The sequence below is a fragment of the Ambystoma mexicanum genome, chromosome 5q (assembly GCF_040938575.1).
Source record: "Ambystoma mexicanum isolate Mex_15411 chromosome 5q, UKY_AmexF1_1, whole genome shotgun sequence".
Lineage (NCBI taxonomy): Eukaryota > Metazoa > Chordata > Amphibia > Caudata > Ambystomatidae > Ambystoma > Ambystoma mexicanum.
The window spans coordinates 1,216,124,912-1,216,149,733 of NC_090933.1; the positions used below are offsets into that span (position 1 = coordinate 1,216,124,912).

A 24,822-nucleotide genomic window follows, 5' to 3' on the forward strand; every position below is an offset into this window, starting at 1 on the left:
TAAAGGAAATGCTATGTGTGAGGACCGTCGTAAAATGGCCTCTGCCAAGAGAACTGGGAGGAGATTGCTCCTGAACTGAGGGAGACAAAAAGAGGCGGATACAAACAACCATCTGTGGCTAAACATTCACAAAGAACATTTTATTTAAAGATATATAACTTGCCACTGAAAATTGTCAAAAACCCAAAAATCAAAGAATTGTAAATCTAATTTTTGGCTGCACATTTCAAGAGGCGGCAAGATCGTGTGACATATTGTGGAAGGAAATGGCAGAAAATTTGATTTTACACCAAATGTATTTATGCTAGAAGCATGAAACTGTATACACGTATGCCCACGTTATCTGTGCACACTTGTAAAAATGTGCTTTTAAATGGGGCATTGTGTTCCCGATGAAAAGGGTGAAATTCTGGGACAAGCAGACACAAGATCCTACAGCTACGGGGTTTGGAGGAATAGCTGCTGTACTAAATATGTAATCTGTATATCTGGTTGTTATAGAGGTTGCACATGTGGAAATATGTATTGTACCAAAAGTAGATGTTGTGTTCAAGAGGCTAGGGGTGGACTCTAGGCCTCATAAACCCACACCATAAAGGTGACACGCTGTTTTTCTCCTATCAAGGCAGAGAGGTAACCTTGACCAATCCCTGTCAAAGGGGTGAGTTTAGGATAAACCAGCACACACACACCCTTTATCCTAAGCATAAATAGAGACAGCTCAGCACTCAAAAGGACAGACAGATTCACCCACTATCTGAATGCTGGCGGAGCACCCTACTGCAGAATTATCCATCTTACTTGCTCCAGACTCCAGAAACTTGGCAAAGCAGAAAGGCCCATTGCATAGCTGAACCATTTTCAGCTAGACCTTAAATTTCCAGAACCAGAACCAGAACCAACCCCAGAAATCTAAGGGGAACTAAAAGACAGTCGGGCTGTGCTGTACTGCTTGCCTGCTGAAAATAATTATCATCAGAACCAAAAGATCCAATCCAGTCCTGTGCCATGCTTTGACCAGAGCCATTGCAGATCTGATCCAGTCCTGTGCAGTGAACAGACCCAGTCCAATCCGATGTGGCCAGCTGTCTATCCCAGAACCAGATTCCCTTCCCTGACCAGAGACCAGAAATCTTAACGGACCAGAAACCTGACGGTTCCAGTTAAAAACATATCTAGTGAGTATCTAGAGATAGAACTGTGTCACTACCATATGTACTGTCCATAGCCAATCCCTACCTTAAACCCACCCCATCTTGTCTTCAGAACCTGATATTGTTAGGAGTATTTTTGAATTGTCAAAACTGAGTTTCTCTTATTTGTATTCTAAAATCATAAGTCATTAGTGTTGTGAGTAACTAAAGTGAATCCCAGAAAGAAATTGAGCATCCACCATGTGAAGAGTTCCCTGGAAAGGAACTGTGGAGATTCATGTGTGGCACTCTCTTTTTCTATGGTCTAGTGTAAGAAATCCCATTTGTCTTTTAAAAGTGCATTCCGGTTTCCCATTCTCGTGTCTATCTCGAGAAAAACGACCTCCACTAAAATGTCCATATCTTCCTCAGTTGTTATGCTAGAAACATAATTTCAACTTCTGCTTGTAGCTAACATCCACAGCTTTAATTTGCATCTAAACCGCATCCCAAACCCATACGGTTCTCCCGTAATCGCGATTACCGCACACTGAAAAGTTTGCCACAAATTTTGTTTTAGGGAAATTCTGACACGTGTGAAACAGCTTTTGATTGCTTCCGACCTTAATTCTAAGATTTCAAATTGTTTTAGTATCAAATCATTGCTAGTGTCTAAAGCGGCTCCCATAAGAATTTAAACAATTTCAGCAATTTAAACCATATTTAGTGTTTTTAACCAATCCATTCTCAAGATAACTTTAAAACCAGTCTGACTGCTTGCCAATCAATTCTCTTTCTCTCTTGTGTTGCTGGGGGGAAATTAGGATTGATATTTGTTTGAATTCTGCCATTCCTGAATACCTGCTCTCTCTTCCTATCTCTTTACATTGCCTATCGGGGGCGATTGAGGGGCACGCAGGGGGAACTAGTAACCACACTGCTATTTGATCTGAACACACACACAAAAGTATTATTTCTGTGCTGAATTGTTTTGCTCACTATTACTCCTTGTGTATTAAAGAGATTATTTAGTGTTATATCACCCCATTTGTGATCATTGTGTGCCCATTAAAACATAGTGCGATTAATTTGTAAATATATAAATAAATATTTTAACTTTGCAAACCAGCCCGATTCCTGGTTCAGTGTGACCGAGGGGTTCCAAGAGAGGGGCATGATATGAGTTGTACATCGTTCAGAAAAAAAGAACTTTTAGACAAAAATAAATAAGGATTTTATTTGTGTATTACATGCTAGGCATTGACATAGGTGTGTGCCGGATTGAAATCACTTACAGTAAGGTGACAGGCGAGAAGTCTGTCCTGCTCTCCATTCATCTGCTTCCATGACGGAGGACCAACAGAGCAAGCCAGAAAAGGTAATAGTCAACACTAACACCATCGACTGAAAGGATGATTTTAGGATATACTTCTATGATAGTATTTATTTATTTAATTAATTTGTATAGAGCACAGCAGCCCTTGGGCATCGAGGCGCTGTTACTTGAAGGAAGCTTAGTTACAGGGGGAGGGCCCACGGGGAACAGTAGTTATACACTGAACAAATATACATTAGGATACATATAATATACATATAAACATGGTACATTTATGTGATTTAACAGGTTAAGCTGGAGATCATGGCGTACTTCAGGTGAAGAGCACAGTTTTCATGGCTTTGCGGAATGTCATGAGGGATGCCTCGCCTCGGAGGGTGGGAGGTAGGGCTTTCCAATGTGAGGGTTCGAGGTAGAGGAAGCTGGAGCCACCTGATCTAGTTCTTCTTACCATGGGCACACAGAGCATGGGACTTTCCACAGCAAAACCAGTTATTATCCAAGAACAGGGTAAACAATGTAAGAGGATTCAATTCAACACTACAGCTAAGTCAATGGCTAGTCTGGGATACTGAATGGAAACCCTTATTGATATATCTTTATGTCCAGTTCATGAGTTCTGGATGACTACCCCTATATAACACCCCTCTCTTAGAATCCCCCTGACCCCACTGAGCCAAGAAGTAGTTCTGTTTTGCAAGTTTAAAAGGTTTATTTGAGAAATCAAACAAAATATAGATACCACGCTTTTATAATAAATTAATAATCGATATTGCCCTTATAAATATAATGTTAATCAACAATGGGTAATCTGGCACTAGCACACTTCTTTACAATCAATGAGGAGTTAGTATAGGATGGATAAGGCAGCGAAAATACTTTTATGGCTTCAAATGGATGCAATGTTGAATGAAAATGCAGTGTAGAAACTAACTAATATGGTTTCACAAGATATCATATGTTCACTTTTCCCCTGGTGGCAATTCACCACCCCCCTATATGCAATGCAAGGAGATGAACTAACACACACAGTTCTCAGGAATGCAATCAAATACAATACGAAATTCAATTCCCACCCCAGCAAGCTTAGAGAAAACAGGTATGAGTTTTAAAACACAGGCCCAAGTGCTTTGAAGGTGGTGGCAATGAAGTGAGACATATGAAGTGAGACATATGCTGAAAATGCTTTTAATTCCTTTTAGGAGGTTCAGGGTGAGTGAGAGATACTTGGGATGAGCTCAGGCTCACTTTAGCAATGATTCAGGGATGGTTATTAAGAGGCAAACAAATTTTTAGCAGAGGAAAGCAAAAAGCTGCTATCTTTTTACAGGTAAAGAAATCAGGCCAAATCGCAAATCGCGGCAAAAGTCTAGGTTCGTTGGAAAGCTGTGATTCTAAGCTTTCAGAGGAAAGTTAAACCAAGTTCCTAGGACAAACGGTTCCAGAGATACGAACGATTTTGTAAAGGTCGTTTTTCGGATTTAAAGTAACTCAAATTGACAGGTGACAGCTTTGAAAATGACAGGTGACACGATTTCTAGGAGACAGTTCTAATCAGATTAAAATAGTTGGATTAAATTATTTTAACTAAGAGCTTATTTCTGTCACAATCTGATCTAAGTACTCACTCCTAGCTTTGAAAGGACTGGACCTCGCCACGGATCGGGTCAGGATTGGCTGCGGTTCCCTCGCCACGGACGGTGTCTTCGCCCAGCGCCTGGGTCAGCTCCCCAGATACAGCGGCCTATGGTTCGCTGGATCTCTGGTCTGCTTTCTGGGTGTCTCTGTTTTCTCTATTTATGATCCAAATACATATTTTCCCAAATACACAGTTGTTTTTACAACACCTACACACATCATACATCACATGAGGTAGGCACTGTTCCGACTCTGGCGTTTCTAGGAGCTTGGGTAAAGAAATGGCAACTTATTTTCGATTTTAGTGGGTTATGCAACATTGGTTTTTCATTAAAAATTATACACATATACACGGCCTGTCCATACATACTCCAGTAAATTCCCATGTCTCTAGCTTCAACACAGAGTCTGTAGTATCAATAAATAGCGGGGTTTTGCCCCAGAACATCACACAAATTGGAGTTTGGGCTTGAATTGTGGGCAAAGTTTTCATTTTAAGGATCCCCAAATTTCACATTTGTGTCATCTGGTTACCAAGAATCATCAGTGTTTCTGTAAAATATATATTTGCTTTCAATTCAAAGTACTGCAGTGTTTGAGTCCGCCCCCAAAGTTTGGGGATGACAGTGATCACATGTCTCTCCTGGCTGGCAGATCTTTGTTGACAGGAAACAGACAAAATCACCATATCCTATTCAAGGGAAAAGGTCTTTTGTGTGGGCTCCAGCAAGCTGAGGTCAACAGACCAGGGGGCCACTTTGCATTTGGTTAGCATGACCATGTGATATCCTGGGCTTTCTCAGGTGAGAAGGTTTCCCAGCCTTTTGGCCTGTTAATCAAATCGGATTGTCTCTGGGGACAGCAGGTGGTTAGATTTCTAATTAACCCACAGTCTTTTCAAGTCCCAATTGTCACAGAAGGCTGATTAGCTTCTGAAGTAGCAGTTCTCCTGTCAGAGTTTAAACTGCTAGCGCCGCCTTGAGTCCAAAGCGGGTACTGCACGCATTTTTTTTTTTTTGGATCAGTCTTGAATTAATGCATTTCAAACAAGAGATTTTACATGGAAGTATATTCAGCACATGGCACTGGTGTGGTTCTGCAGTAAAATAATTTTGTGCCCATTGAAGAAATGAATTCCCAATAGTTGTGGGTTGCTTTTGGCAATCAGCATTGCCCCTTTTGCAATGGTTTCAGGCTACTGTGTGTAGCCCAATGGTGGTTTTAGGCAGTGCCCTTCTGTGCCCACAACATCGGCAAAAATGGGTGGCAGCCTATTCTTCATGCATTTCCCTGTGCATTTTCTGGGAAGTTCTGGCCATCATGATGTTTTCAATGCCAGTAAGGCACAGTTTTTGTGGTAGGGCTCGGATGCATGGGTAAAAACATCCCACAACAATAACGTGTCAGGGATCATTAAACAAATGAGATATTTACCTGTGTTCTATGGTCTACTGTACAGCCTTCAAGTTGGACAAAGACTTTTCTTGGCACCCATCTTTACTTAGGAATGGGTTTAGGATATTCACCAATATGGCCTAGAGGAGTCACACTAGCAAAAAAAAGGTACACTTTAGTAAAGGTGCATGGCTTGGAGAGCCCAAGCTGTCTCAAGGGCCTACCTATGGAACTGATGAGCGTTCCCTACTCTAGTATACAGTGTCAGGGCTATAGCACTTAGCATTATTTGGCGGTTTACAGTTTCAGTGACATAGTACGCTAGTTACTTCTAGTCTTCACCTACCGGTAAGAATGTTCACCACATGCTTGGGGTGCATGTTGGGTAAAGATATTTTCAATCCCAGGCCAGGGATCGTAGCAACAACTTTAAACACCCACCAGCCAGCACGTATTTCTTTCCTAACACTCTGAGTTATTGTCAGGGCAAATATTATCACCCACCAGCCACAGATAATGCACCCTCCTAGTCCACTGGTAACTCCCTTCCAGCTCTCAAGGATTTTCACAGAGTCTGGTCTTCCCTAGAGTATGAGATATAGTTGTGAACAAGCGCTTGGGTTTGTCTCTCTAAATCTGGTGTCCGCCAGTGTCGGAGATATTGCCCTCATCAGGGTCTGAGCTACTTATCTCAAGTTGTCCACCCAACATTCAAGATGTACCTGCTCTACTTTCTGGTCGCTAGTCAGATCAGAGTCCTTTCCTACAGCAAGCGGAGCATTTTTATAGACTCCTTCACTAAGGGGATTACTCACTAGTAAGTGGTGTAGGTAGGACCCCAATTGACCAGTTCATCATAGGGTATTACTCCTTTCCAAATGATTATCAGGCATTTTCCCCGTTTGCATCCTTGTTCCCTTTTACGGTTCATCACAAATTACCTGTAGGTAATAACTAACTGGGGATTAGTTGGGACTGTGCAGTGCTGGTAGAGGACAAAGGCCCGTCAGCATGGTTCAAGTCTGGAAGAAGTGGCACTTTGCCCATGCAGCCCTGCAGGGCTATCATCAGTCTCCCTGGTCACTCAGCAGAGCTTTCCCCCTCACAAGTCTGCACAAGCTTCACCGCCAGCTATGCAATATTTACCAGGACCATTGCTTTATCTTTCCTGCTCATTGTGAGGGTGGCATAAACTGGGGGTGCGGGGTGGCTAGGAACCGGGGTCCATCCTACCTGATGCACATTCATATGGAAGGCTTTACACATACTCACACTATGACTTGGGGAACATAGGAGTCCATAAGCGAGGTCTGAGGGCTACCAAGCGCATTTGGTTGAACACGAGTCAACCAATTGCTTCTGCAATACCGCAGACCGGGGATCCAGGGAATCGGTGGGGTCCGTTAAATCCTCCATACTTCACTGCGGGTGGGTCTCTCTGGTCTTGAGAGCTCCTCCGAGCTTCCTTGGTCGCATCTATAATGCAACGTTATCCCAGTTCTTCGCCTCCCACTGCACATTTCCTTAACAGAGGTTGAAATCCTTTAGTCTTGTGCTGCTTTTTTTTTATACATACCCCTTCCACCATAATTTACCTCATGTCTTCTCTTGCCCAACCCTAAAGATAGGCGGACTACTAGCCAGTTTTACTCCCCAACAACAAGCAAATACTTGCAGCAAAAACATAGGGGGTACAAATACCAACATAAAAATAGGAAACTACTGATACATGATGTATAGTTCTATGGATCAGTGGTGCCAGGAGACGAGTACCACAGGGACGAGTATCACAGGGACGAGTACTGCTTGGTCTGAAGAGAATCTGCACAATAAAAATGTATCTTTTAGTGTGAATTAATTACTTGGTGCAAACGAATATAGATAACAAAAATAAATCCGTTTTACGGCTAAAATATATATGTTCATTAACCTAAAATACACATGCATTGAGAATGGGAATTACTTCTTTTACTCCCTAAAAAATGTTTATGACTTCAAAAAAATAGGGCGTAAAATACTCTCACGTCAAAATCGTATCTGGAGCACTGGTCCCGGCCCTGCCCTTGCCTCGTTTATTACATTAAATATACATTTCCCATGGCCAGCATTGCCAGTCAGCAAGACCACTGTTAGCCACAAGTGTTCACATCACATGCCGCCATCTTGCAATGATTTTCAGGGGACTGAGACTCCTGTAAGGAGTTGGTGTCCGTCTGGCCACTGAATATTTCATGCGACAGGCAGGCGTGGCTCCATGAAACTCTGCAGGTTTCCCTGAACTTGCGAATTTCTGATGGAGCTGTCACGACACGCGGCTATTTCCAGCACGAGCCGGAGGTGGTTTCCTTCATTCCCTGACATCCTCGGGAGGTACTCATCCTCCTGTGACATGCGCATCGCATCTAGGCACCCACACCCCAGGAAGTGAGAGAGACAAGCAGCAGCAGGTACAGCTATTGACAGGTAAGAGGATGAAAGCGCACTCACAGGCCATCGCGCAGCTCCTGGGTGTCGTTGGGCGTCCCGAGCGATCGCAGGCTTCTTTCCAAGGACGTCACTGTGAAGGAGAGACAGACAGAATGAGCCGACAGACAGAGCGCTGCACTACATAAAGCAATGCGACCTTTCCCAGCACACCTGCGCACATAATGAAATCAGGGACATGCTTCGAGCCGCTAGGGCCCGGTGTGTGTCACAGCTGTCACGCAAGCCGTGGCCAGATACTGCGTGATTTCCTGAGGGTGAGCTGGTGGACTCCTGCAAGTCAGCCATTTTCAGGTCATGTTTATATTACTTTCGGAAGCTCAAAAAAATACAGCTAAAGACATTTTAGGCAGCAACATTGTTTTTAAGTAACGACCTTGTGTTTTAATAAATACACACCTGTCATCCCGCTCAATTTTACAATCTGAGGTTCAGTTTTCTGCTAACATTAAAATGGCTATTGATGAGGTACAGGTGTCCTCACATATGGGCATGCATGCAAAAGCCAGGTCTCCACCTTCACTCGGCATGAGCATAACTGTGCTAACCCCCTCCTCCCCCATCTCCCGGGGAACGCCCGCCACAGCTGTGATCCAGGTGCATCATCATACGAGAAGAAAGGCCTTCTTCTGGCAGGTGAGATGCCAGATGCAGAGACCCCACGTTCTACTCATTAACCTAGTGTCTAGACTCTTTATAGAGGGTAACCATAGTCAATTTACACAATATACACAGGCTTTCTCCGAGTGCAATAGATCACAAAAAAAAGAGAGTGAGCCTCAGAGAGACAGAGCGAGACAGAGAGAGCATATGAGAGAGAGAACATGTGAGAGTGTGACACTAAAAAGTACATGGGAGGCCGTAATCTGTATCAACACATGTACACGTTCAATTAGTCTATTGTGATATCACGCAGACAGTAATACACTACTACAGTTGGATTTTGAAGTCACAATGCGGCTTTCTGATCCAGCACACACCAGAAGCCTATCTGCACAGTCATGCATCCATCTTAAGACTCCTTTCTTCTGAAGGATCAGTGACGATTCACAGCCATTACTTGGAGACGAGTGATCTGCTTCTTGCTCACTGTTGCAGTTGAATACAGCAGAGTGTGGTCAGGCATAGGAGACGGACAAGAAGCCATGTTTGCAACAGAGTCTTTTTATTAAGGGAAAGAACGCCTCTTCTAACTCTACAATGAGTGCCCTATTCCTCAAAGAAAATAACAAACGGGTGCTCGTCAGGATGTCTTACAAAAACTGTCCTTTGCCCAAACTTAAGCCAACCTAGCATCTACCCTACCACTATTACAAACACATTTTATTTTTTATTTTATTTGGATATTTATAAGGCGCCTATACAACAAGTAGTGTTTAAAGGCACCACAAAACAACAGAAAAGTGGTGTGCGGGGGCGGGGGACCAAGGGAGAAAGATACAATAACGGTCCTGCTAGTCCTTGTGACATTCGGATCATGCAAGTGGAGGGCAAGAAGTGCTAGGGAGGGGGAAGAGGGAAGTGTAGGATAGCGCAAAAGAAGTGCCAAGGTGGTAACAGAGGGTGACGGGGCGAAGTGCAGGTGTAACAGGGTGGCCCAAGGACAAGTGCCATGGAAAGAAGGTAAAACGCCAGAAAAGGGGGGTGCGGGGGTGGAGGAGGCCTGGGAACCTGGGAACCTGTAGAACTCTGAAGCGAACCAGGAGCCACTCAAAGATGAGGTGGAAGGAGATTAGCAGGGGAGGGGGTGGGTGGAGAAGGAGGAGGAGAAAAAGAGGGTCTTGAGGAGATTCCGGAACTTAAGGAGATCCGGCGCAAGCCTGAGAGGGGCAGTTAGAACATTGCAGAGGGAGACTCCTACAGAGGAGAGACATCTACTCCCTCATTGTTTGCTTAGAGAAGTGACAGATTTGCAGAGAGTTTGAACAAGCAGACCGAAGAGCTCTAGCAGGGAGGTATTTTGGGAGAGGGAGATGGATGCAGCGGGGTCCCAGGCCCCAGAAGGCCTTCTGAATGATGCAGAGGGTCTTGAATTCAATCCTGGAAGCAACCAGGAGCCAATGGAGAGAAAGTATGGGTGGAGAGATGCAGTCCCTGAGACTGAGGCCAAGAATAAGTCTTGCAGCCCTTTTCAAGGGGACAGAAGAAGGAAGAAAGAAGATTGGGGAAGAGGATGTTACAGTAGTCAAGCCTAGAAAGAACCAGAGCTGCAGAGACATTGTCTGGGGGAAAGTGAGGAAAGGCAGAATACCTCTGAGGAGGTGCAGATGATAGTGGGCCTTCTTGGCAAGGTCCGCGATGTAAGGAGAGAACGAGAGAGAGGACTCAAGATGACACCAAGGTTTGGGCCCATAGAGGTAGGTCAGAGGGAGAGAGGGAAGGAGGGAGCAGGGGTTCCAATGCAAAGGATCCCAATTTTACTGGCATTAAGGCAGAGATCACTGTCCACGCACCAAGACTGAATGGCAGTCAGACAGTCAGGGATGAGAGAGGAGGAAGTAGAGAAGCTTGAAGGAGAGCTGCGTGTCGTCTGCATAACACTTGAAGTGAGGAGTGAAGGAAGAGATAAGATGGGCCAGGGGGGCAAGGTAGATATTGAAAAGCCACAGCGAGAGTATAGAGCCTTGAGGGACGCCACAGGTGGAGAGTGCGATAGGGGAGAGAAAAGGGCCCAGTTGGACCGGGCAGGTCTATTGGCAGTGGTCGAAGTGGGCGGGAGCGGTTGGGAGCGGTGCTCCTCTACTTCTTTTAATGAAGAATGGTTTCGTTTTAAAATAAAAGTGTAGGAAGAAGTTGAAACTTGCACTTTCAGTGCAGTGTACTGAACATTCCCTTAAGCTGCAGGCGCATGCGTTTGGGGGTTTATATTGTGCATGAGAGGGGATGTGCGATGGGGTTTGCAGGGAGCGGTGAAGACCAGTAGGGAACATAGCTCCACTACTTCTTTTTGTACACTTCGACCACTGTCTATTGGAGAGGAAGGAGGTCAACAAGTCCAGAGCCATACCTGTGATGCCAAGCGTGCCACAGTGCCAATTTATTACGTTGTCATGGTTGACTGTGTCAAAGACGGAGGATAGATCCAGGAGGATAAAAATGGAAGGAAGTTAGAGTCAAGATTAGAGAGCAAATCGTCACGGGTGCTAAGTTGAGCAGTTTCTGTGCCTCTGGAAGCTGTGAAGCCAGACTGGTGTTTGCAGAGACAGCCAACAGTATCAGAGTGTTGGGTCAGTTAGGAGATGGCAATCTTCTCTAGGAGTTTGCCCAGGAAGGGGGTGATAGGGATGGGGCGGTAGTTAGCAGGAAAGGAGAAGTCAGAAGAGGGCTTTTTAAGAAGGGAGCGCACAAAGGAGTGCTTGAGGGGTTGAAGGCAGGAGCCAGTGGCAAAGGAGTGGTTACAGAAAACAGCCTGGGAAGGCGCAACAGCTGCAATGTTGTCCTTGAAAGTCCGGGAGGAGCAGGGCAGCATGTTTGGAGGAGACTTACATAGAGAGGACTAGTCTAGAGACATCATCCTGTGCTATGGCAGAGAAGGAGAGAGGATGGGGAGGGGAGAGGGGAGTCAAGGGTGGCATAATAGCTGGGGAAGAAGTGGGGTAGAGGGGAGAGAGGACAGAACTTCCTGGGTTTTGGAAAGGAAGTGGGCGGCCAGAGACGTACAGAGGGTCTGGGATGGATATGATATGATATGGCATTTGTAACGCGCCTATACACAAGTGTTTCGAGGCGCGACGAGGCAGGGAGGGGGGAACAAGGGGAAGACAGACAACGATCCTACTAGGCCAGGTGTCATTCAGACCGCGCAACTGCAGGGATAGGGGGAAGGGAAAAAGTGCAAGGGGAAGGGAAAGGGGAAGGGGGGGAGTGCAGTACAAATAAGTAGAATAGAAATAAAATAATAAATAAATAGGGCCAGCTGGTGGCAAGTGCAAGGTAAGTGCAGACAAGTGCTGGGGGGGGCTGTAGTGATACAGAGACAGTCCCGCAGTGCAGGGGTTGCCAGGGAGGCAGTGCAAGTGAAGAGTGACTGGGCCCAGGACCCAGGTCGGTGAGAGTGGCCCAGTTGCAGAATCAGTGCAGTTTTGGTGAAGAATTTAGCAGGGGAGAGGGAGAGAGAAAGCAGAAGTGAAGAGGAAGGTTTTGAGGTGCTTCCGGAACCGGAGATAGTTCTCCTCAAGTTTCTTATTCCCTGAAACTTGAGGAGAACCATCTCCGGTTCCGGAAGGCAGGAAGGCTGTTCCAGAGGGAGGCCCCTGCCGCGGAGAGAGATCTACCCCCAGCTTGTTGCTTCGAGAAGCGGCTGACCCTGAGGGAGTTGGAGACGGATGAGTGTAGGGCTCGGGAAGGAAGATATTTAGGAAGAGAGAGTTGAAGGTATTTAGGCCCCAGGCCCCAGAAGGCCTTGTGGACAATGCAGAGGGTTTTGAACTTAATCCTCGCAGCCACTGGGAGCCACTTTAGAGATTTCAGTCCTGGAGAGATACGGTCCCTGGGCTTGAGGCCAAGGATGGGTAGATGTGGAGACTAAAGATGGATTGGCAAGTTCCTTGCAGATTTTCAACAGTTTGCCAGTGTTGTTAGTGGCACCGGAGAGTTGGGCTTGGATGTTAGACCTCTTCATAAAAATAGCAAACTTAGCCTTGGAATGGGTCACTTCCCTCTGATGTTGGCTAGTTGTGGCTGTTATTCTGAACTCTCTCCACACCCAAAGAGTTCTCAGTGCTTTCTCACGCCCCAGGGCTGCTGTGATAATTCAAAAGTCTTTTAGTCTTTTTCTTTTTGCTAGTGGTATTTGGTCCAAGTACCCAAAGAAATGTTCGGATTCTATCAGGCAGCCCAGCGGCCTTGTTAGGCAGTTGAAACAGTTCTAGCTCCAATTCTATCCAATGTTTCGAATGTGTACTCTTTGTCGGAAATAGGTTCTAGTAGTCTTGTTTGATCTGTACTCATGTAACTGAAAATGTGCTACACCCCAGCTCGGGGTGTCTTGTGCCTCTTTGCTTTTCGGATGGCTCCCATGCTAGCCCATGTGTCTTCATAACTCCCCCCCCCTTGTGGTGTACCTTGCATTTTAGACTGGCTTGGGCTCCCTGGCTCTTCAGTCCTATTCTATTCAGTTTTCTCACCCCCTCGTGGGAGGTCTTGATTCTCAGCTCAGCATGGGCTATGGGTCTTCTCAGTCCTGCTTCGATTGTCGGTTTTCCCATCCTTCTTTGGGGTATTTGGCCTCACCGCCTTCTACCCACTCCCCGACCAGTGCTGAATATCTGCATTCGGGTGGCGGTGCTGGTTGGGAAAGGCAGTCTTTCTAGCCAGCACTTCCAATGTCGCTCCGGTCTTCACAGTCGGGTCTCTTGCGTCGATTCCTCCAGTCTTGGACTGACAGGACTTCGGTGTCAGTTAAGGAGGATGCTGGCAGGCCACTTCTGGCGTGGCTTAGCTTAGTTTCTCCTTGGTGGCTACAAGCTCTTCTGGCTCGACGCCTTCCTGGTAGTGGCAGGCTTCCCTGGTTTCCACCCACCATGCCATCTGCATTGCTCCTGAGAGGGAGACGTTCCCTTCTCTGCATGACTATGCAGGCTGGCCTCTCTCGCTTTCCGGCTGGCTTTCTCCCCCTAAATCTGGATCCCCGGCCTTTTACATTCTTTCCTGGAACCAGATGTTAGAATCCATTGGATCCGCTCTTCAGGTAAGGGAAGCAACAAATACAGATCAGAAACCAAGCCATCCACCTTTAAAGGGCCTTGCACAGTACTTCCGTTCAGTTCCCATACAACCAACAAACCCGTAAGAGTCTGAAGTAAAGAGAAATGGAGTCGAACACTTACATGGAGATTCCTTGTCCTCTAAGGGGGGGGGGCATCCCAAGTGGGATTCTGCTTGCCCTGTCCCCTATGGGTAATAAGCATAGCAGGTTTACCTCCCTATTCCCAAAGGGGGGTGGGCTCCCCATTGGGCAAAAGGGATACATTACATGGATTTTGACTGCATGATCAAGTATTCTCAGAACTAAAATATTCCATTACCATTTGCCATAGGGAGGTTGAGGGTGTGTCCCAGAGGAGGGGAACATGGTCAACAAACATTAATGTAAACAACCATTTGATTTTAAAAGACCCGCAGAACTGGCTTGCAGGTGCACCAAGGAAAAGATCAATTGCAGTCATTTGGGCTTTCCTCTCATCCCGAGGAGAGACAGGGAGTAAGAGATACTGACTTTTTGCATGGATTGACCCTTATTTCACATCTGTGGGGGCCACATTTACATTCCCTGGCATGGTGTTTGGGTGGTCCCTAGAAGGTTTGAACCCGCTCTAACCCAGAGATATCGCTAGAACCCAATGATCAGGTTTATATTTATTTGCAGTTGTTGAGCAGGTTCAAGTGGATTTAAGTCACCTGGCCTTAGCCCCACCCACCTTTGTAGCCCTGCCTCTTCCTTTCGGTCCTTAACTTTTACATAAAGGGCGTCTTTCGCTCAGGCGTCTAATGTGAAGGAGAGACGAAGAAAAGGCCAATTCCGGTTTTGACCCAGGGCCCGAACCCCTGCTCAGACAACATGCAAGGCGCTCTGCCAATGATTTCTGCCTTAATGCCAGCAAGACCGAGATCCTTCTCATTGGGACGCCTGCTCCTGGTTTCTCCCCAATCTCTGGCCTGACTCCTTGGGCCCCCTCCCCGCGCCCACTTGTGTGTCAAAAAACCTCGGGATCATCTTGGACTCCTCTCTCTCTCTTTCCCTCCACACATCACGGACCTTGCCAAGAAGTCCAACTTTAAGTTGCATCTCCTCAGGAGCATTCTCTACCTTTCCTCACCTCTCCCCAGAAGCTCAAAGTCTCCAAAGCCCTGGTTCTCTCTATGCTACACTACTGCAACAGCCAGTTTCTCAATCTGCCTCTTTCCTCCCTTCAACTAATCCAGAATAGGACTGCAAGACTTATCCTTGGCCACAAGCCCGGCCTCCGGTGACCACAAGGAACACATTCCAGACCCTTTGCATCATCCACAAGGCTATCTGGGGCTTGGGACCTCTTTACATCCAGCTTTCCCTCCATAAATACCTCCTGACCAGAGTTCTTGGGTCCTCTGGCTTCAACTCTCTGCAGGTCAAACATTTCTCCAAGCAGAGTGGGAGGTCGATCCCTTTCCTCGGCTCGCTCTTCCATCTGGAATGGCCTTCCCCTCCTCAGAATTGAGCCGGATCTTCTTTAGTTCCAGAAACCTCTCAAAACGTTGCTTTTCTCCTCTTTCTTCCCTCTCTCACTCCCATACAAACACTCCTTTGGCTGCTGCAACTGGGGCCTGGTCCCTTCAGAGTCATACAGGGGCCAGACCACCCCCAATCAGTGCCCCCCCAGCATTATTTTCCAGCACTTTCCCTCTGGTGCCCTTTTACGGACTAGCCCAACTTGGTCCTTCCTGTCCACCATACTCAACCTCCATTCCCATCTCCTTCCCCTGGCACTTACTGCCTTGGTCCACCCAGCACTTACCTGCCCCCACCCTTGGGGGCACCAATGTCCTGTACTTCACCCTCTACCACCTCCTCCTTGCACTTACCACCTTGTTGTGCACTTGCACGGTAGGATTGTCACAAGGCCAATATAACCATTTTTGTGGATCTACTTTTGTGATTTCCATGTCCCCCCCCAAATCTTGTCTTGTGGCACCTGCAAACACTTGTGTATAGGCGTCATACAAATGCCCAATAAATAAATACAATATGCACGGGGTGGTATGTGTTTTCTCCCTCCAACCCCACAGGCCATCTCCACCATCACCAGGCAACGCCAACGACATTGCTCCTTTTTTAAGGTATGGACTCCACAATGCGGAAACCTCATCCATATCAGCCTCAAGCCCTTCAATACCCCCTCACTGTCCACAACATGGAAGTTGATGCTTGCAAACGTTCACTCAGCTATCACCTATGCAGCAGACATCGCCAACCTCATCACTCCACACGACCTGGACACCATCGTCATCACCGAGTCCTGGCTGACAACCACATTCACCCATATCCTAGATGTCCTTGTCCCCGACAGATACAGCATCCAAAACAGAGACCGGCCTAATAAGACAGGTGGAAGCCTTGCAGTCAAACACAAGACCTTATGGCCCTGCACTAGACTGGACGTCAACAACATTGGCTCCTTTGATTTCCTCTCCTGCTACTTCCCGCTATCCCTGACAGGCAAAGTCACCTTCCTTCTCACCTTCCAACACAGTCTTCATCAGAGACTTCACTGACCTGGTCACCACCATGGCCCCCACGCATGCAAACATCTTCTTAGGAGACTTCATCCTCCCAGGCAAAAGGGCCACCAAACTGATGAAGGAAGCTCTCCTCAGTCCGACACCCTCAGCCTCACACAACACACGAAAGACCCAACACACAAGAAAGGTAACATCCTCAATCTAATCATCACTGCACTGTTTTCTGTCCACTACAGCTCTCCTCTCCCCCTTGACTGCTGTGACCACCTAGCCGTGCCTTTCAACATCCTGCACACCACACCAGTCAAGCACTCCCAGCAGACAAACCTTCAGGTCCTTGTAAAACCTCCCAGTGGAAGCCCTCACAGAAGAACTCTTTCAACCTACACTTTACATAGACGAACACCCACAACCGAACTGCGACGCTATACTGGAAGCACTCAATGCCACTCAATGCCACTCTCCAAGCCTCCATCGACCAACACACGCTTCTAAAACAATGCATCTGCAAACCAAAACCGTCAGCACCCTGGTACATGCAAGGACTCAGCAAAAGAGTAATCGGGAGACAAGAGATAACCTTGCGCCGCTCCAGGACTGCATTCAACCTGATGCTCCTCAAGGAACTTCAAGCAGCCCGCTGACAACTAACCAACACAGCCAAGGCCTCCTACTATCGGAATACCACAGCAGAAGCTGACAACAAAAGCAGAGAACCTCTTCAAAGCGGTCAAGCACTGCGTCAACCTGCTACCCAACCCTGCCATAGCACGCTAAATCAGAAAATCCACCACCGTCAATATCTTCATTGACAAAATCAGCAAGATACGCCAGCACACAGACGCCAGCTATGCATCCACAGACCCTCCTCACGTCCCTCAACATGAAATCTCCACACCATGGAAAACATTCAAGACATTCTTGACAGAGGACCAGGTAGAAACACTGGCCATCCTTAAAGCCACATCGTATACAGATGATATCCTTCCATCATCCATCATCGGGATTCTCCCCACAGAAGCTTCCCTTCCCCACCTGGAGATCATCAACAGCTCCCTAACTTAAGGCACTTTCCCATCAACCCTAAAAACAGGACAAATCCTCCCTCTACTAAAAAAAAACACTCTGGATCCTGACATCCTAAGTAACTATCGCCCCATAACCCATCTTCCCTTCCTAGGTAAGATCATAGAGAAAGCAGTAGCCACACAACTGCAGCAACACATCGACACTAACAATCTCCTTGAAACCTACGAATCTGGATTTAGACCCAGATGCAGCACGGAGACAACCATACAGATGGTCAACGACGCCCTCAACATCCTTGATGATGGCCACCGCTGTCTTTTGGTTCCATCAACCTCCCGGCCACTTTCAACATAATACACGACCAGGCACTTAAGTACCATCGGTACATGGGGATCAGCAAACTTGTCCTACACTGGTTCAAGTACTACCTCGCCAACCGCAAGCAGTTTGTTCAGATGAACTCCTCTCCATACTCTCCCCAGTGATCTTCAATCTATACATGGAGCCTCTGGGAGCCTCCTAGCCACACACAACATCTACATTCACCAATATGGTGACGAAACACAGCTATACCTCAAGATCGACTATCAAGGACATCCGTAGGCTCAAAACCTGCCTCTCGCTGACCCAGTATTGGATTTCCAGCACATACTTGAAGCTCAAACCTACCCCCCACTCCCCCAAGATCGAATTCCTACTTCTCACCAGCACCACCGAACACCCAGACATACAGCCTTGGCCATTAACCATGAACTCTGAGGGCTTCACATCCGAGCTCACCTCCTGCAACAAGTCCCTCGGGTTCCACATCGTCAAACACATCTCCTTCAAGACATGCCAAGATATAAACATAATAGCATCATCACATTCTTTCCCTCACCCAAAATCACATCTTGGGTTCCGATCACCGGGTCCTAAACTCTTCCTGTTCAGGTCACCACTTGGAACACATTCCAAGAACCTAATTCCTATTTTATTTTCATTACATTGTCCACAACCTTATGTTCGGTTTTCTTTTGCTTTTGACATCCGTTGAGGGCAAACCTATCTTCAGAAGGCATTATCTGCATATTGCTGGGGTAACTCAATTGGCTAGAGGGGTACCAGACATAAAAACTATGCATTTATTACCGGCATAACGTTAAGGATAACAGGGAATAAGAAACATTTACAACAGTACTAGAGGGGTGTGGAGGTGAAAGGGGGAGGCCGGTAAAGGGGGAGGACATTAAGGGTTGATGCTCTAAAATAAGTTATAAAGAGAGATATTGAGCTGATTTGGTGTATGGGTGGCATCCCATGGGGTGTGAAGGCGCTCTGTTATAAAGATTTTGATTTATCGAATTGAATGAGGGTTGGATCAAGCCTGGTGTTTCGGAATGTTGGGGCATGGATACAAATGCTTGTTTCCTGCCTGCCACAGATGGCGACTATCAAGTAGGAGGTAGTGTGCACAGTGACAGCTTTCTACAGGATGCAGCAGACTTTGACAGTGATGTATGCTTGTAAGTGTAGTCAGTGAAGCTCTATGTGTGGGTGTTATGCGGTTGAATTTGCAAAGACATTTGATAAGACCGGAAGCAGCAGGGAGGATGCTACTCCTAGGTGCAATGGTGCTGGTGGAGAGGCTGATTAAATGGGTTTGCCCAATCAAGGTGAAATCGGACCTGGGCCTGAATGGTGGATCTAAAGCAGGTGTCTGTTAGGAAGGCCTGAATTTGTCACAAGAGGGATAGTTCATATCATGCTGCCTGAGTTTACTTTGTTATGTGTGTTTCAGGTGGCTGTCTATGTGTAGCCCAAGATACTTGGCACAAGGTGCTGCTAGTTGAAGCCGTCAAGGTCCATGGTGAACAGCCAGGTCTCAGCGTGGGTGTGCTTGGTTGTGTTTGTGAGGAGCAGGAATTCAGTCTTGGTGGGGTACAGTTTTGGGTTGTCTTTGGACATCAAAGTCTGGATGGGAGTGAGGGAGGACTTGAGTAGATTGAGGTTTTCGAGGGATGATATTTTTACTCACCGTAGTGACTAGAGTACCAATAGTCCCCTTTCCTCCATCCTTGTGGGTGTCCCCCAACACAGGGATGGTACTGGAACATTTGGCAGTGAAAAACTGAGCTTCCCATTTAAGTTAAGTACAGCGGGTGGATGCTGCCTCGGGCGTTCGAACGTCCCACCGAGGCCCTGCCGTCCGGTGCCTGACCTCAGTCCCCTTTGAGCACACCGGATGCTTAGATACCTGGCTACACTCAGTACATGTTAGCCTTTGGCATACCAGCGCGGGAAGATGGGTGGGACGTATGGGGGAAAGAGGGCTATGGACTATGAGTACTCTAGTCACTACGGTGAGTAATTGTAATTACTCATATGTCCCGTCCCCTTTCCTCCATCCTTGTGGGTGATTCCACCGAACAAGACCATACGGTGGAGCAGTGACCTGCCTCAGATCTAGGACAAAGCAACAAGTTTCTTCAGAACCACCTGACCGAACTCGGCATCGCACCTGGAGTTGGTATCCAGGGAATAGTGCTTACAGAAGGCCAATGGAGTGGACCAAGTAGCTGCCTTGTTAGCGACTTCCCAAGAAGCAGGTCTCTGAAACGCGACTGCCGTAGCCTTAGCTCTGACCGCATGGGCATGAAACCCTTCCGGGACTGGCTTGCCCATGGCCGTGTAGTCCTCCGAGATGGCCTGAACCATCCAACGGGTGATGGAAGCCTGAGAGCCCGGGGAGGAACTCCCCAAAAGTGACAAACAATGTCTCAGACATCCTGAAGGATTTAATCCGACAAACGTGAAACTTGAGGACCCTGTTGACGTCCAAGGAATGAAGGGCCCTCTCTGCCTCCGATTGTGGGTTCGGAAAGAAGACTGGAAGGCAGATCTCTTGATTAAGATGAAATGGAGATACCACCTTGGGCACGATTTTAGTGAGTGCAGAAGATGACGTTGTTGTTGTGAAATGTGGTGAAGAGCTTGCACAAAAAACAACGCCTGCAGCTCACTGAACCTGCGTGCAGAGGCGAGAGCTACCAGTAGAACAGTCGTTGGCATCACCAGCCGAATGTCTACAGATGCCATCGGTTCGAAAGGTTGGCGCTGCAAAGTTGCAAGAACCACATTAAGGTCCCAGACCAAATGTGGCCTATGCACCGGAGGAAAAATCCTAGACAACCCCTTGAGGTGGGCCTTAACTACCGGGTTGACCGCAGAAAACACATCCCCCGGGGGATTCTTGTAAGCCCCAATGGCCGCCAAATAAGTGCAGCAAGTATCCACCTGAACGAGCTAGGTGTGCTGAAAAAGCCCTTATCTTGTCCAGAAAACAGGTGACAGGATCGAGACCCTTGTTAAAAGCCCAATGGCAGAATCTAGTCCATTTACTCTTATAGTGGGACCGAGTGGAGGGCCTCCTGGCCCCCACTTGTCCTCTGAAAATTGAGCACGCTGAAGCCTTTGCTGGTCAGGAACCAGGCTGCCTGCGCCAGCCTGGTCCAGATGTTCCACTACCCCGCCCTGCATCAGGAAGCCATTGTTGAGGATCGGAAGGTGAACATGACCCAGGGAGCACAACTGCAGCAGAACTGAAAACTAGGCTCTCGAAGGCCAGTTGGGTGCAATCAGGTGGAGGCTGCAGTACAACGAAGCCTGGAACTTGCGGAGGGTCCGCTGGAGCATTGCTGTCCCCCGAGAGGTAGACTGATTAAATCAAAACCCCCCTCCGTCAGGGCCCATTCCCAGATCGATAATGCCTTCATACAGAGGGCACCAGGGGGGTGGGGGTGATGCCACCCTACTCGTTCAGGTAAAACATTGTAGTAGAGTTGCCCGTACTGGCTAGAACAGATTTGTCCCCGAGGAGGGGCAGAAACGCCTTGAGGGCTAGGCCCTCTGCCCTGTGCTCATGAGCTCAAGCGGATTGAAATGCAGGAGGGCTTCCACACTGAACCAGAAGCCATGAATCGCATAGCCCTTCCGAGTAGTCTCTCAGCCCGAAAGAGAGGAGTCTGTCATCATCACCAGGGTAGGCTCCGGTCAGGTGAAAGGGGTTCCCACTGAAACATTGCCGTCCATTAGCCACCAGCAAAGATGGGCAGGAGGAGCTGGTGCATTAGGAACCTGTCTGACTGAGAGCCGGTCTCCTGATCTCAATTAGCTTCCAGGTGGAGTTGTAGGTGCCCCTCATCTTGAGGTGAGCATGCTGTAGAGTGAGCACGCAGGAGGCCATCAGCCCCAGAAGGTGCTGGAACCACCATGCTGAGGTGGTCCAGCTGGCCAGAAAGTACTGTATTGCTTTTTGAAGGGAGAGGAGCCTCTCAGGCACGGGGGAACACCTGAAGAACGGCCGTGTTCCAATGCACATCTAGTAGACCAGATCCTGGGAGGGACACAACTGTGACTTCCTCTTGATGAGGGAGAACCTCAGTTGATAAAGAATATCCAGCAATCTCTGGCAGGAGTGTATTATCCCCACGGGTGGTACCGCCCTCACCAGCCAGTCGTCCACATAGGGGTATAAGTGACGGGCCTCCAAGCAAAGGTGACCCGCCACAGCGTTCAACAACTTGGTGAAGACACAAGGGGCCGAGTTCAGGCCAAAAGAGACTATAGACAGGATCCACCAATTCTTTAAAAGATGCTTCCAGCTGTCCTGGCAAAGAGCCAGACGGCCCCCCCACTGGAGAGTTGTGTTCACCAACCTTTACGTCGCTGTTTCTTTGCGTCGGAGGCAAGCGCCGAGGAGGGGGGAGAGGAAAAAAATGTGCGATGTCCTCTGCAGCTTCCTCCTGTTATCACTGGGGGGCCTGTCAGGCCTCCACGTACTGTGGTCCCAGAAACCCTTGAAGCTGGTGAAAGCATTTGAATTTGGTCCTGCACGGACACTGAGCGAAGTATTTCTGGCCTGGCTTTGTCAGGATGGCCAAGGACCTGGGGGTTTGAGCAGAGGTTTTCTTCTTTGTCAACTCATTGGTTGATGAATAAAAGAGGATCCGCACTTGCATGTCAGATGAACACTTCGTGGCATGGATGCCGTCATTCCCATCTCGACACCCAGGGACAGCCCTTTGCTGGCACAGGCGATATGAGAGACTGAAGAGTCTATAAGGTCCAGTGCAATGGCCCGGGCATTTGCCAGACCGGCCTTGAAGGAGGCTTGTCTCTCCAAAGGGTGGTTAGGCAGAAATGCCCCAAGCTCGTGGTTAGACGCGGCTAAAAGGGCCTCAGAATTGGCTTGCTGCAGATGCATAACAGCGTTTGCCCAAAGACTCGAGGACCTAGTACTCCTTGGAAAGACAAGTGAAGACGACAAAGACGATGGTTTAGAATATAATGAGGCCGCAGCCAGCACCGAATAAATATGGCTGCGGGTGGGAGGCCAGGAACATTGGCTCCCCGTCCATCACCCTGAACCTGCTGTCCAACTTCTTGTTCATCTGGGTGTTGGCCCTGGGCTTCTCCCAGACCTTTGTTGCCACCTGCAGGACCATCCTTCTGAAGAGGGATTCCAGACCGTATCATGGTGCGTTTTCCCAAAACCTCTGCTAGCACCCATGACTCGTGGGGGGCTTCTTCGGGCAGAGGGACCCACAAGAACTCTGCCAGGCCCTGAAGGCGGTCATGAAAAGCCTTAACAGATGTCAAGGGTTCGTCCTGGGCGTCGTCATCAACGCCATCCATCCTCCCCCTTTTTTTACAGACCGAGGGGAGTCGAGGCCCTGGGACACAGGGGCCGGCGGGGCCCCCCACCCTGGTCCAGAGCCGAAGACAGGTCCAACAGCCATTGAGGGGGAGGCGTTGGTGGTATAGGAGGAGGTGGAGGGATCTGGACAACCGGTAGGGCCTGGACCAGGGGAGGGCCCAGCACAGGCACCAGTAGCGCTGGAGGAACTGGCAGGGGATCCAGAGGAGAAGGCTGGGGAGGCACCACCTGTTGGATCACCTTCTTCACTATATCCTTCTGGAGCCCCGTCAAATGAGGGGGACGCATGAGAAGGAGGAAGCGCTCGAAGAAGCGGTCCTGGCTAGTTGCTGGATGCCTAGAGGACTAGCCCTCCGAGGCGCCGGGGGAAGTTAAATAAAATTTAAAAAAGGAAGAAGGGGAGCAAGTGGAAAGCTAAAAAAAGTCTGCACGCTGGCCGTCAGTTCCGACACGGTCCATGCAGAAAAAAGGACTGAGGTGAGGCACCGGAGGGCGGTGCCTCGGCGGGGAGGTCCCACGCCCGAGGCCACGCCCCTGCACACTGTACTAAATTTAAAGGGGAAGCTCAATGTTTCACTGCCAATGTTTCACTGTGGTACCATCCCCATGGTGGGGGACTCCGACATGGATGGAGGACACTGGACATATGAGTATGTGGTAGAGTTGTGCATCTTCTATGCATTCGTGTCACGACCATGCCGCTTGAACGCCAGAAGGGCATCTACTCTGGACTAACTGGGCCTCACAATTCATCATCATAATGCCTATTTGTATTCCTGACTTTACATTCCCTTCGGAAGGTTTTGGATCTTCCGGATGACATTGCACAAACTACATGTCCCATAATGCACCTTTTGGCATTTCCTAGAAATGTGGCTATTTCGATGCAGCTGCCTGGAAATGCTAATTCTCAGCATCCCTATAAGTCCGTACTGCTTTTACATTCCAAGATCCAGAGAGGGAGGAGGCAGATTAACTTCAGGTGTGGCGATTTGTATGCTGCTAATGAGCCTACTTTATCCCAGGGTCTGTCCTTAATTAAGCAGCCACCTGTAGGAGCACAGTGCTTTAGCAAAGAGTCTCACCTTACCTCTCTTTGGGTGAATTGAGTTTTTCAGCTGTGTGCTGTTGCTCCTGTGTCCTGCTGTTCCTGTTTCCTATATAAATGCTCCAGTTCTATTTCTTGTGCCCCCTATCCTGCTGCACGGTCCAATCTGCCTTGCAACCCTGTGCTTGCCATCTGCAGTTGCCCTTCTCCTCTGTCCTGCTTTTCTGCCTGTCCCTTTGTCTTCTGCCCTGCAACACTGTGTCCTTTGCTCTGCAACACTGTGTGCCTAGCCATGCAACACCCCTGCTTCTCTGCCTGCAGTCTCTTGCTCACTGTCATCAATTCTCTTGTTCCCCCACTATAGTTCTTTGGTCTCGTCCCATAAGTCTGTGTTATCCGTCCATAGTTTCCTTAATCACAGTCCAGAGTTTGCTTTATGACAGTCTGTGTTTGGTTCTTGTCATTCCTGACCAGAGTTTCAGTTCATAGTTTCCTGGTTACAAGTCTGAAGTTCTGTTCCCATTATTCTTGTCCAGAGTTTCCTTAATCCTAGTGTGTTCAATTTAAAGTTCCTTTATTCCAGTCCATACTTCCTGTCTGCTTGTCCAGTCCACAGTACACTTGTTTTTTTAAAATTAGAATTATTATTATTATGGTACTTATAGAGCGCAGACCTAGTTTCGAGGAGCAACTGAGCGCTTTACAGAGGTATACGACACTACAGATACTAATATGAGCGCCCTTCAGAGGTAACAACAGAACAGATGTACAGCGTTGGTAGAATCTAGATGGACACACATAAGGGGTACAGCTGTTCAAGGTGATAGGGAGGAGAGTGTTA

The 24,822-nt window shown here is 48.0% G+C and overlaps 1 protein-coding gene across 3 annotated transcripts in view; it reads right to left on the bottom strand.

The window, feature by feature from the left end:
* The window catches only part of TSNARE1 (t-SNARE domain containing 1), a 1,594,453-nt gene that overhangs the window by 882,025 nt on the left and 687,606 nt on the right, over positions 1–24,822 (bottom strand). For all 3 annotated transcript variants that reach the window (XM_069621720.1, XM_069621721.1, XM_069621722.1), the window contains one exon: positions 7,990–8,059. In XM_069621720.1, the coding sequence (XP_069477821.1) occupies positions 7,990–8,059 (70 nt within the window). The remainder of the gene's footprint in view (positions 1–7,989; positions 8,060–24,822) is intronic.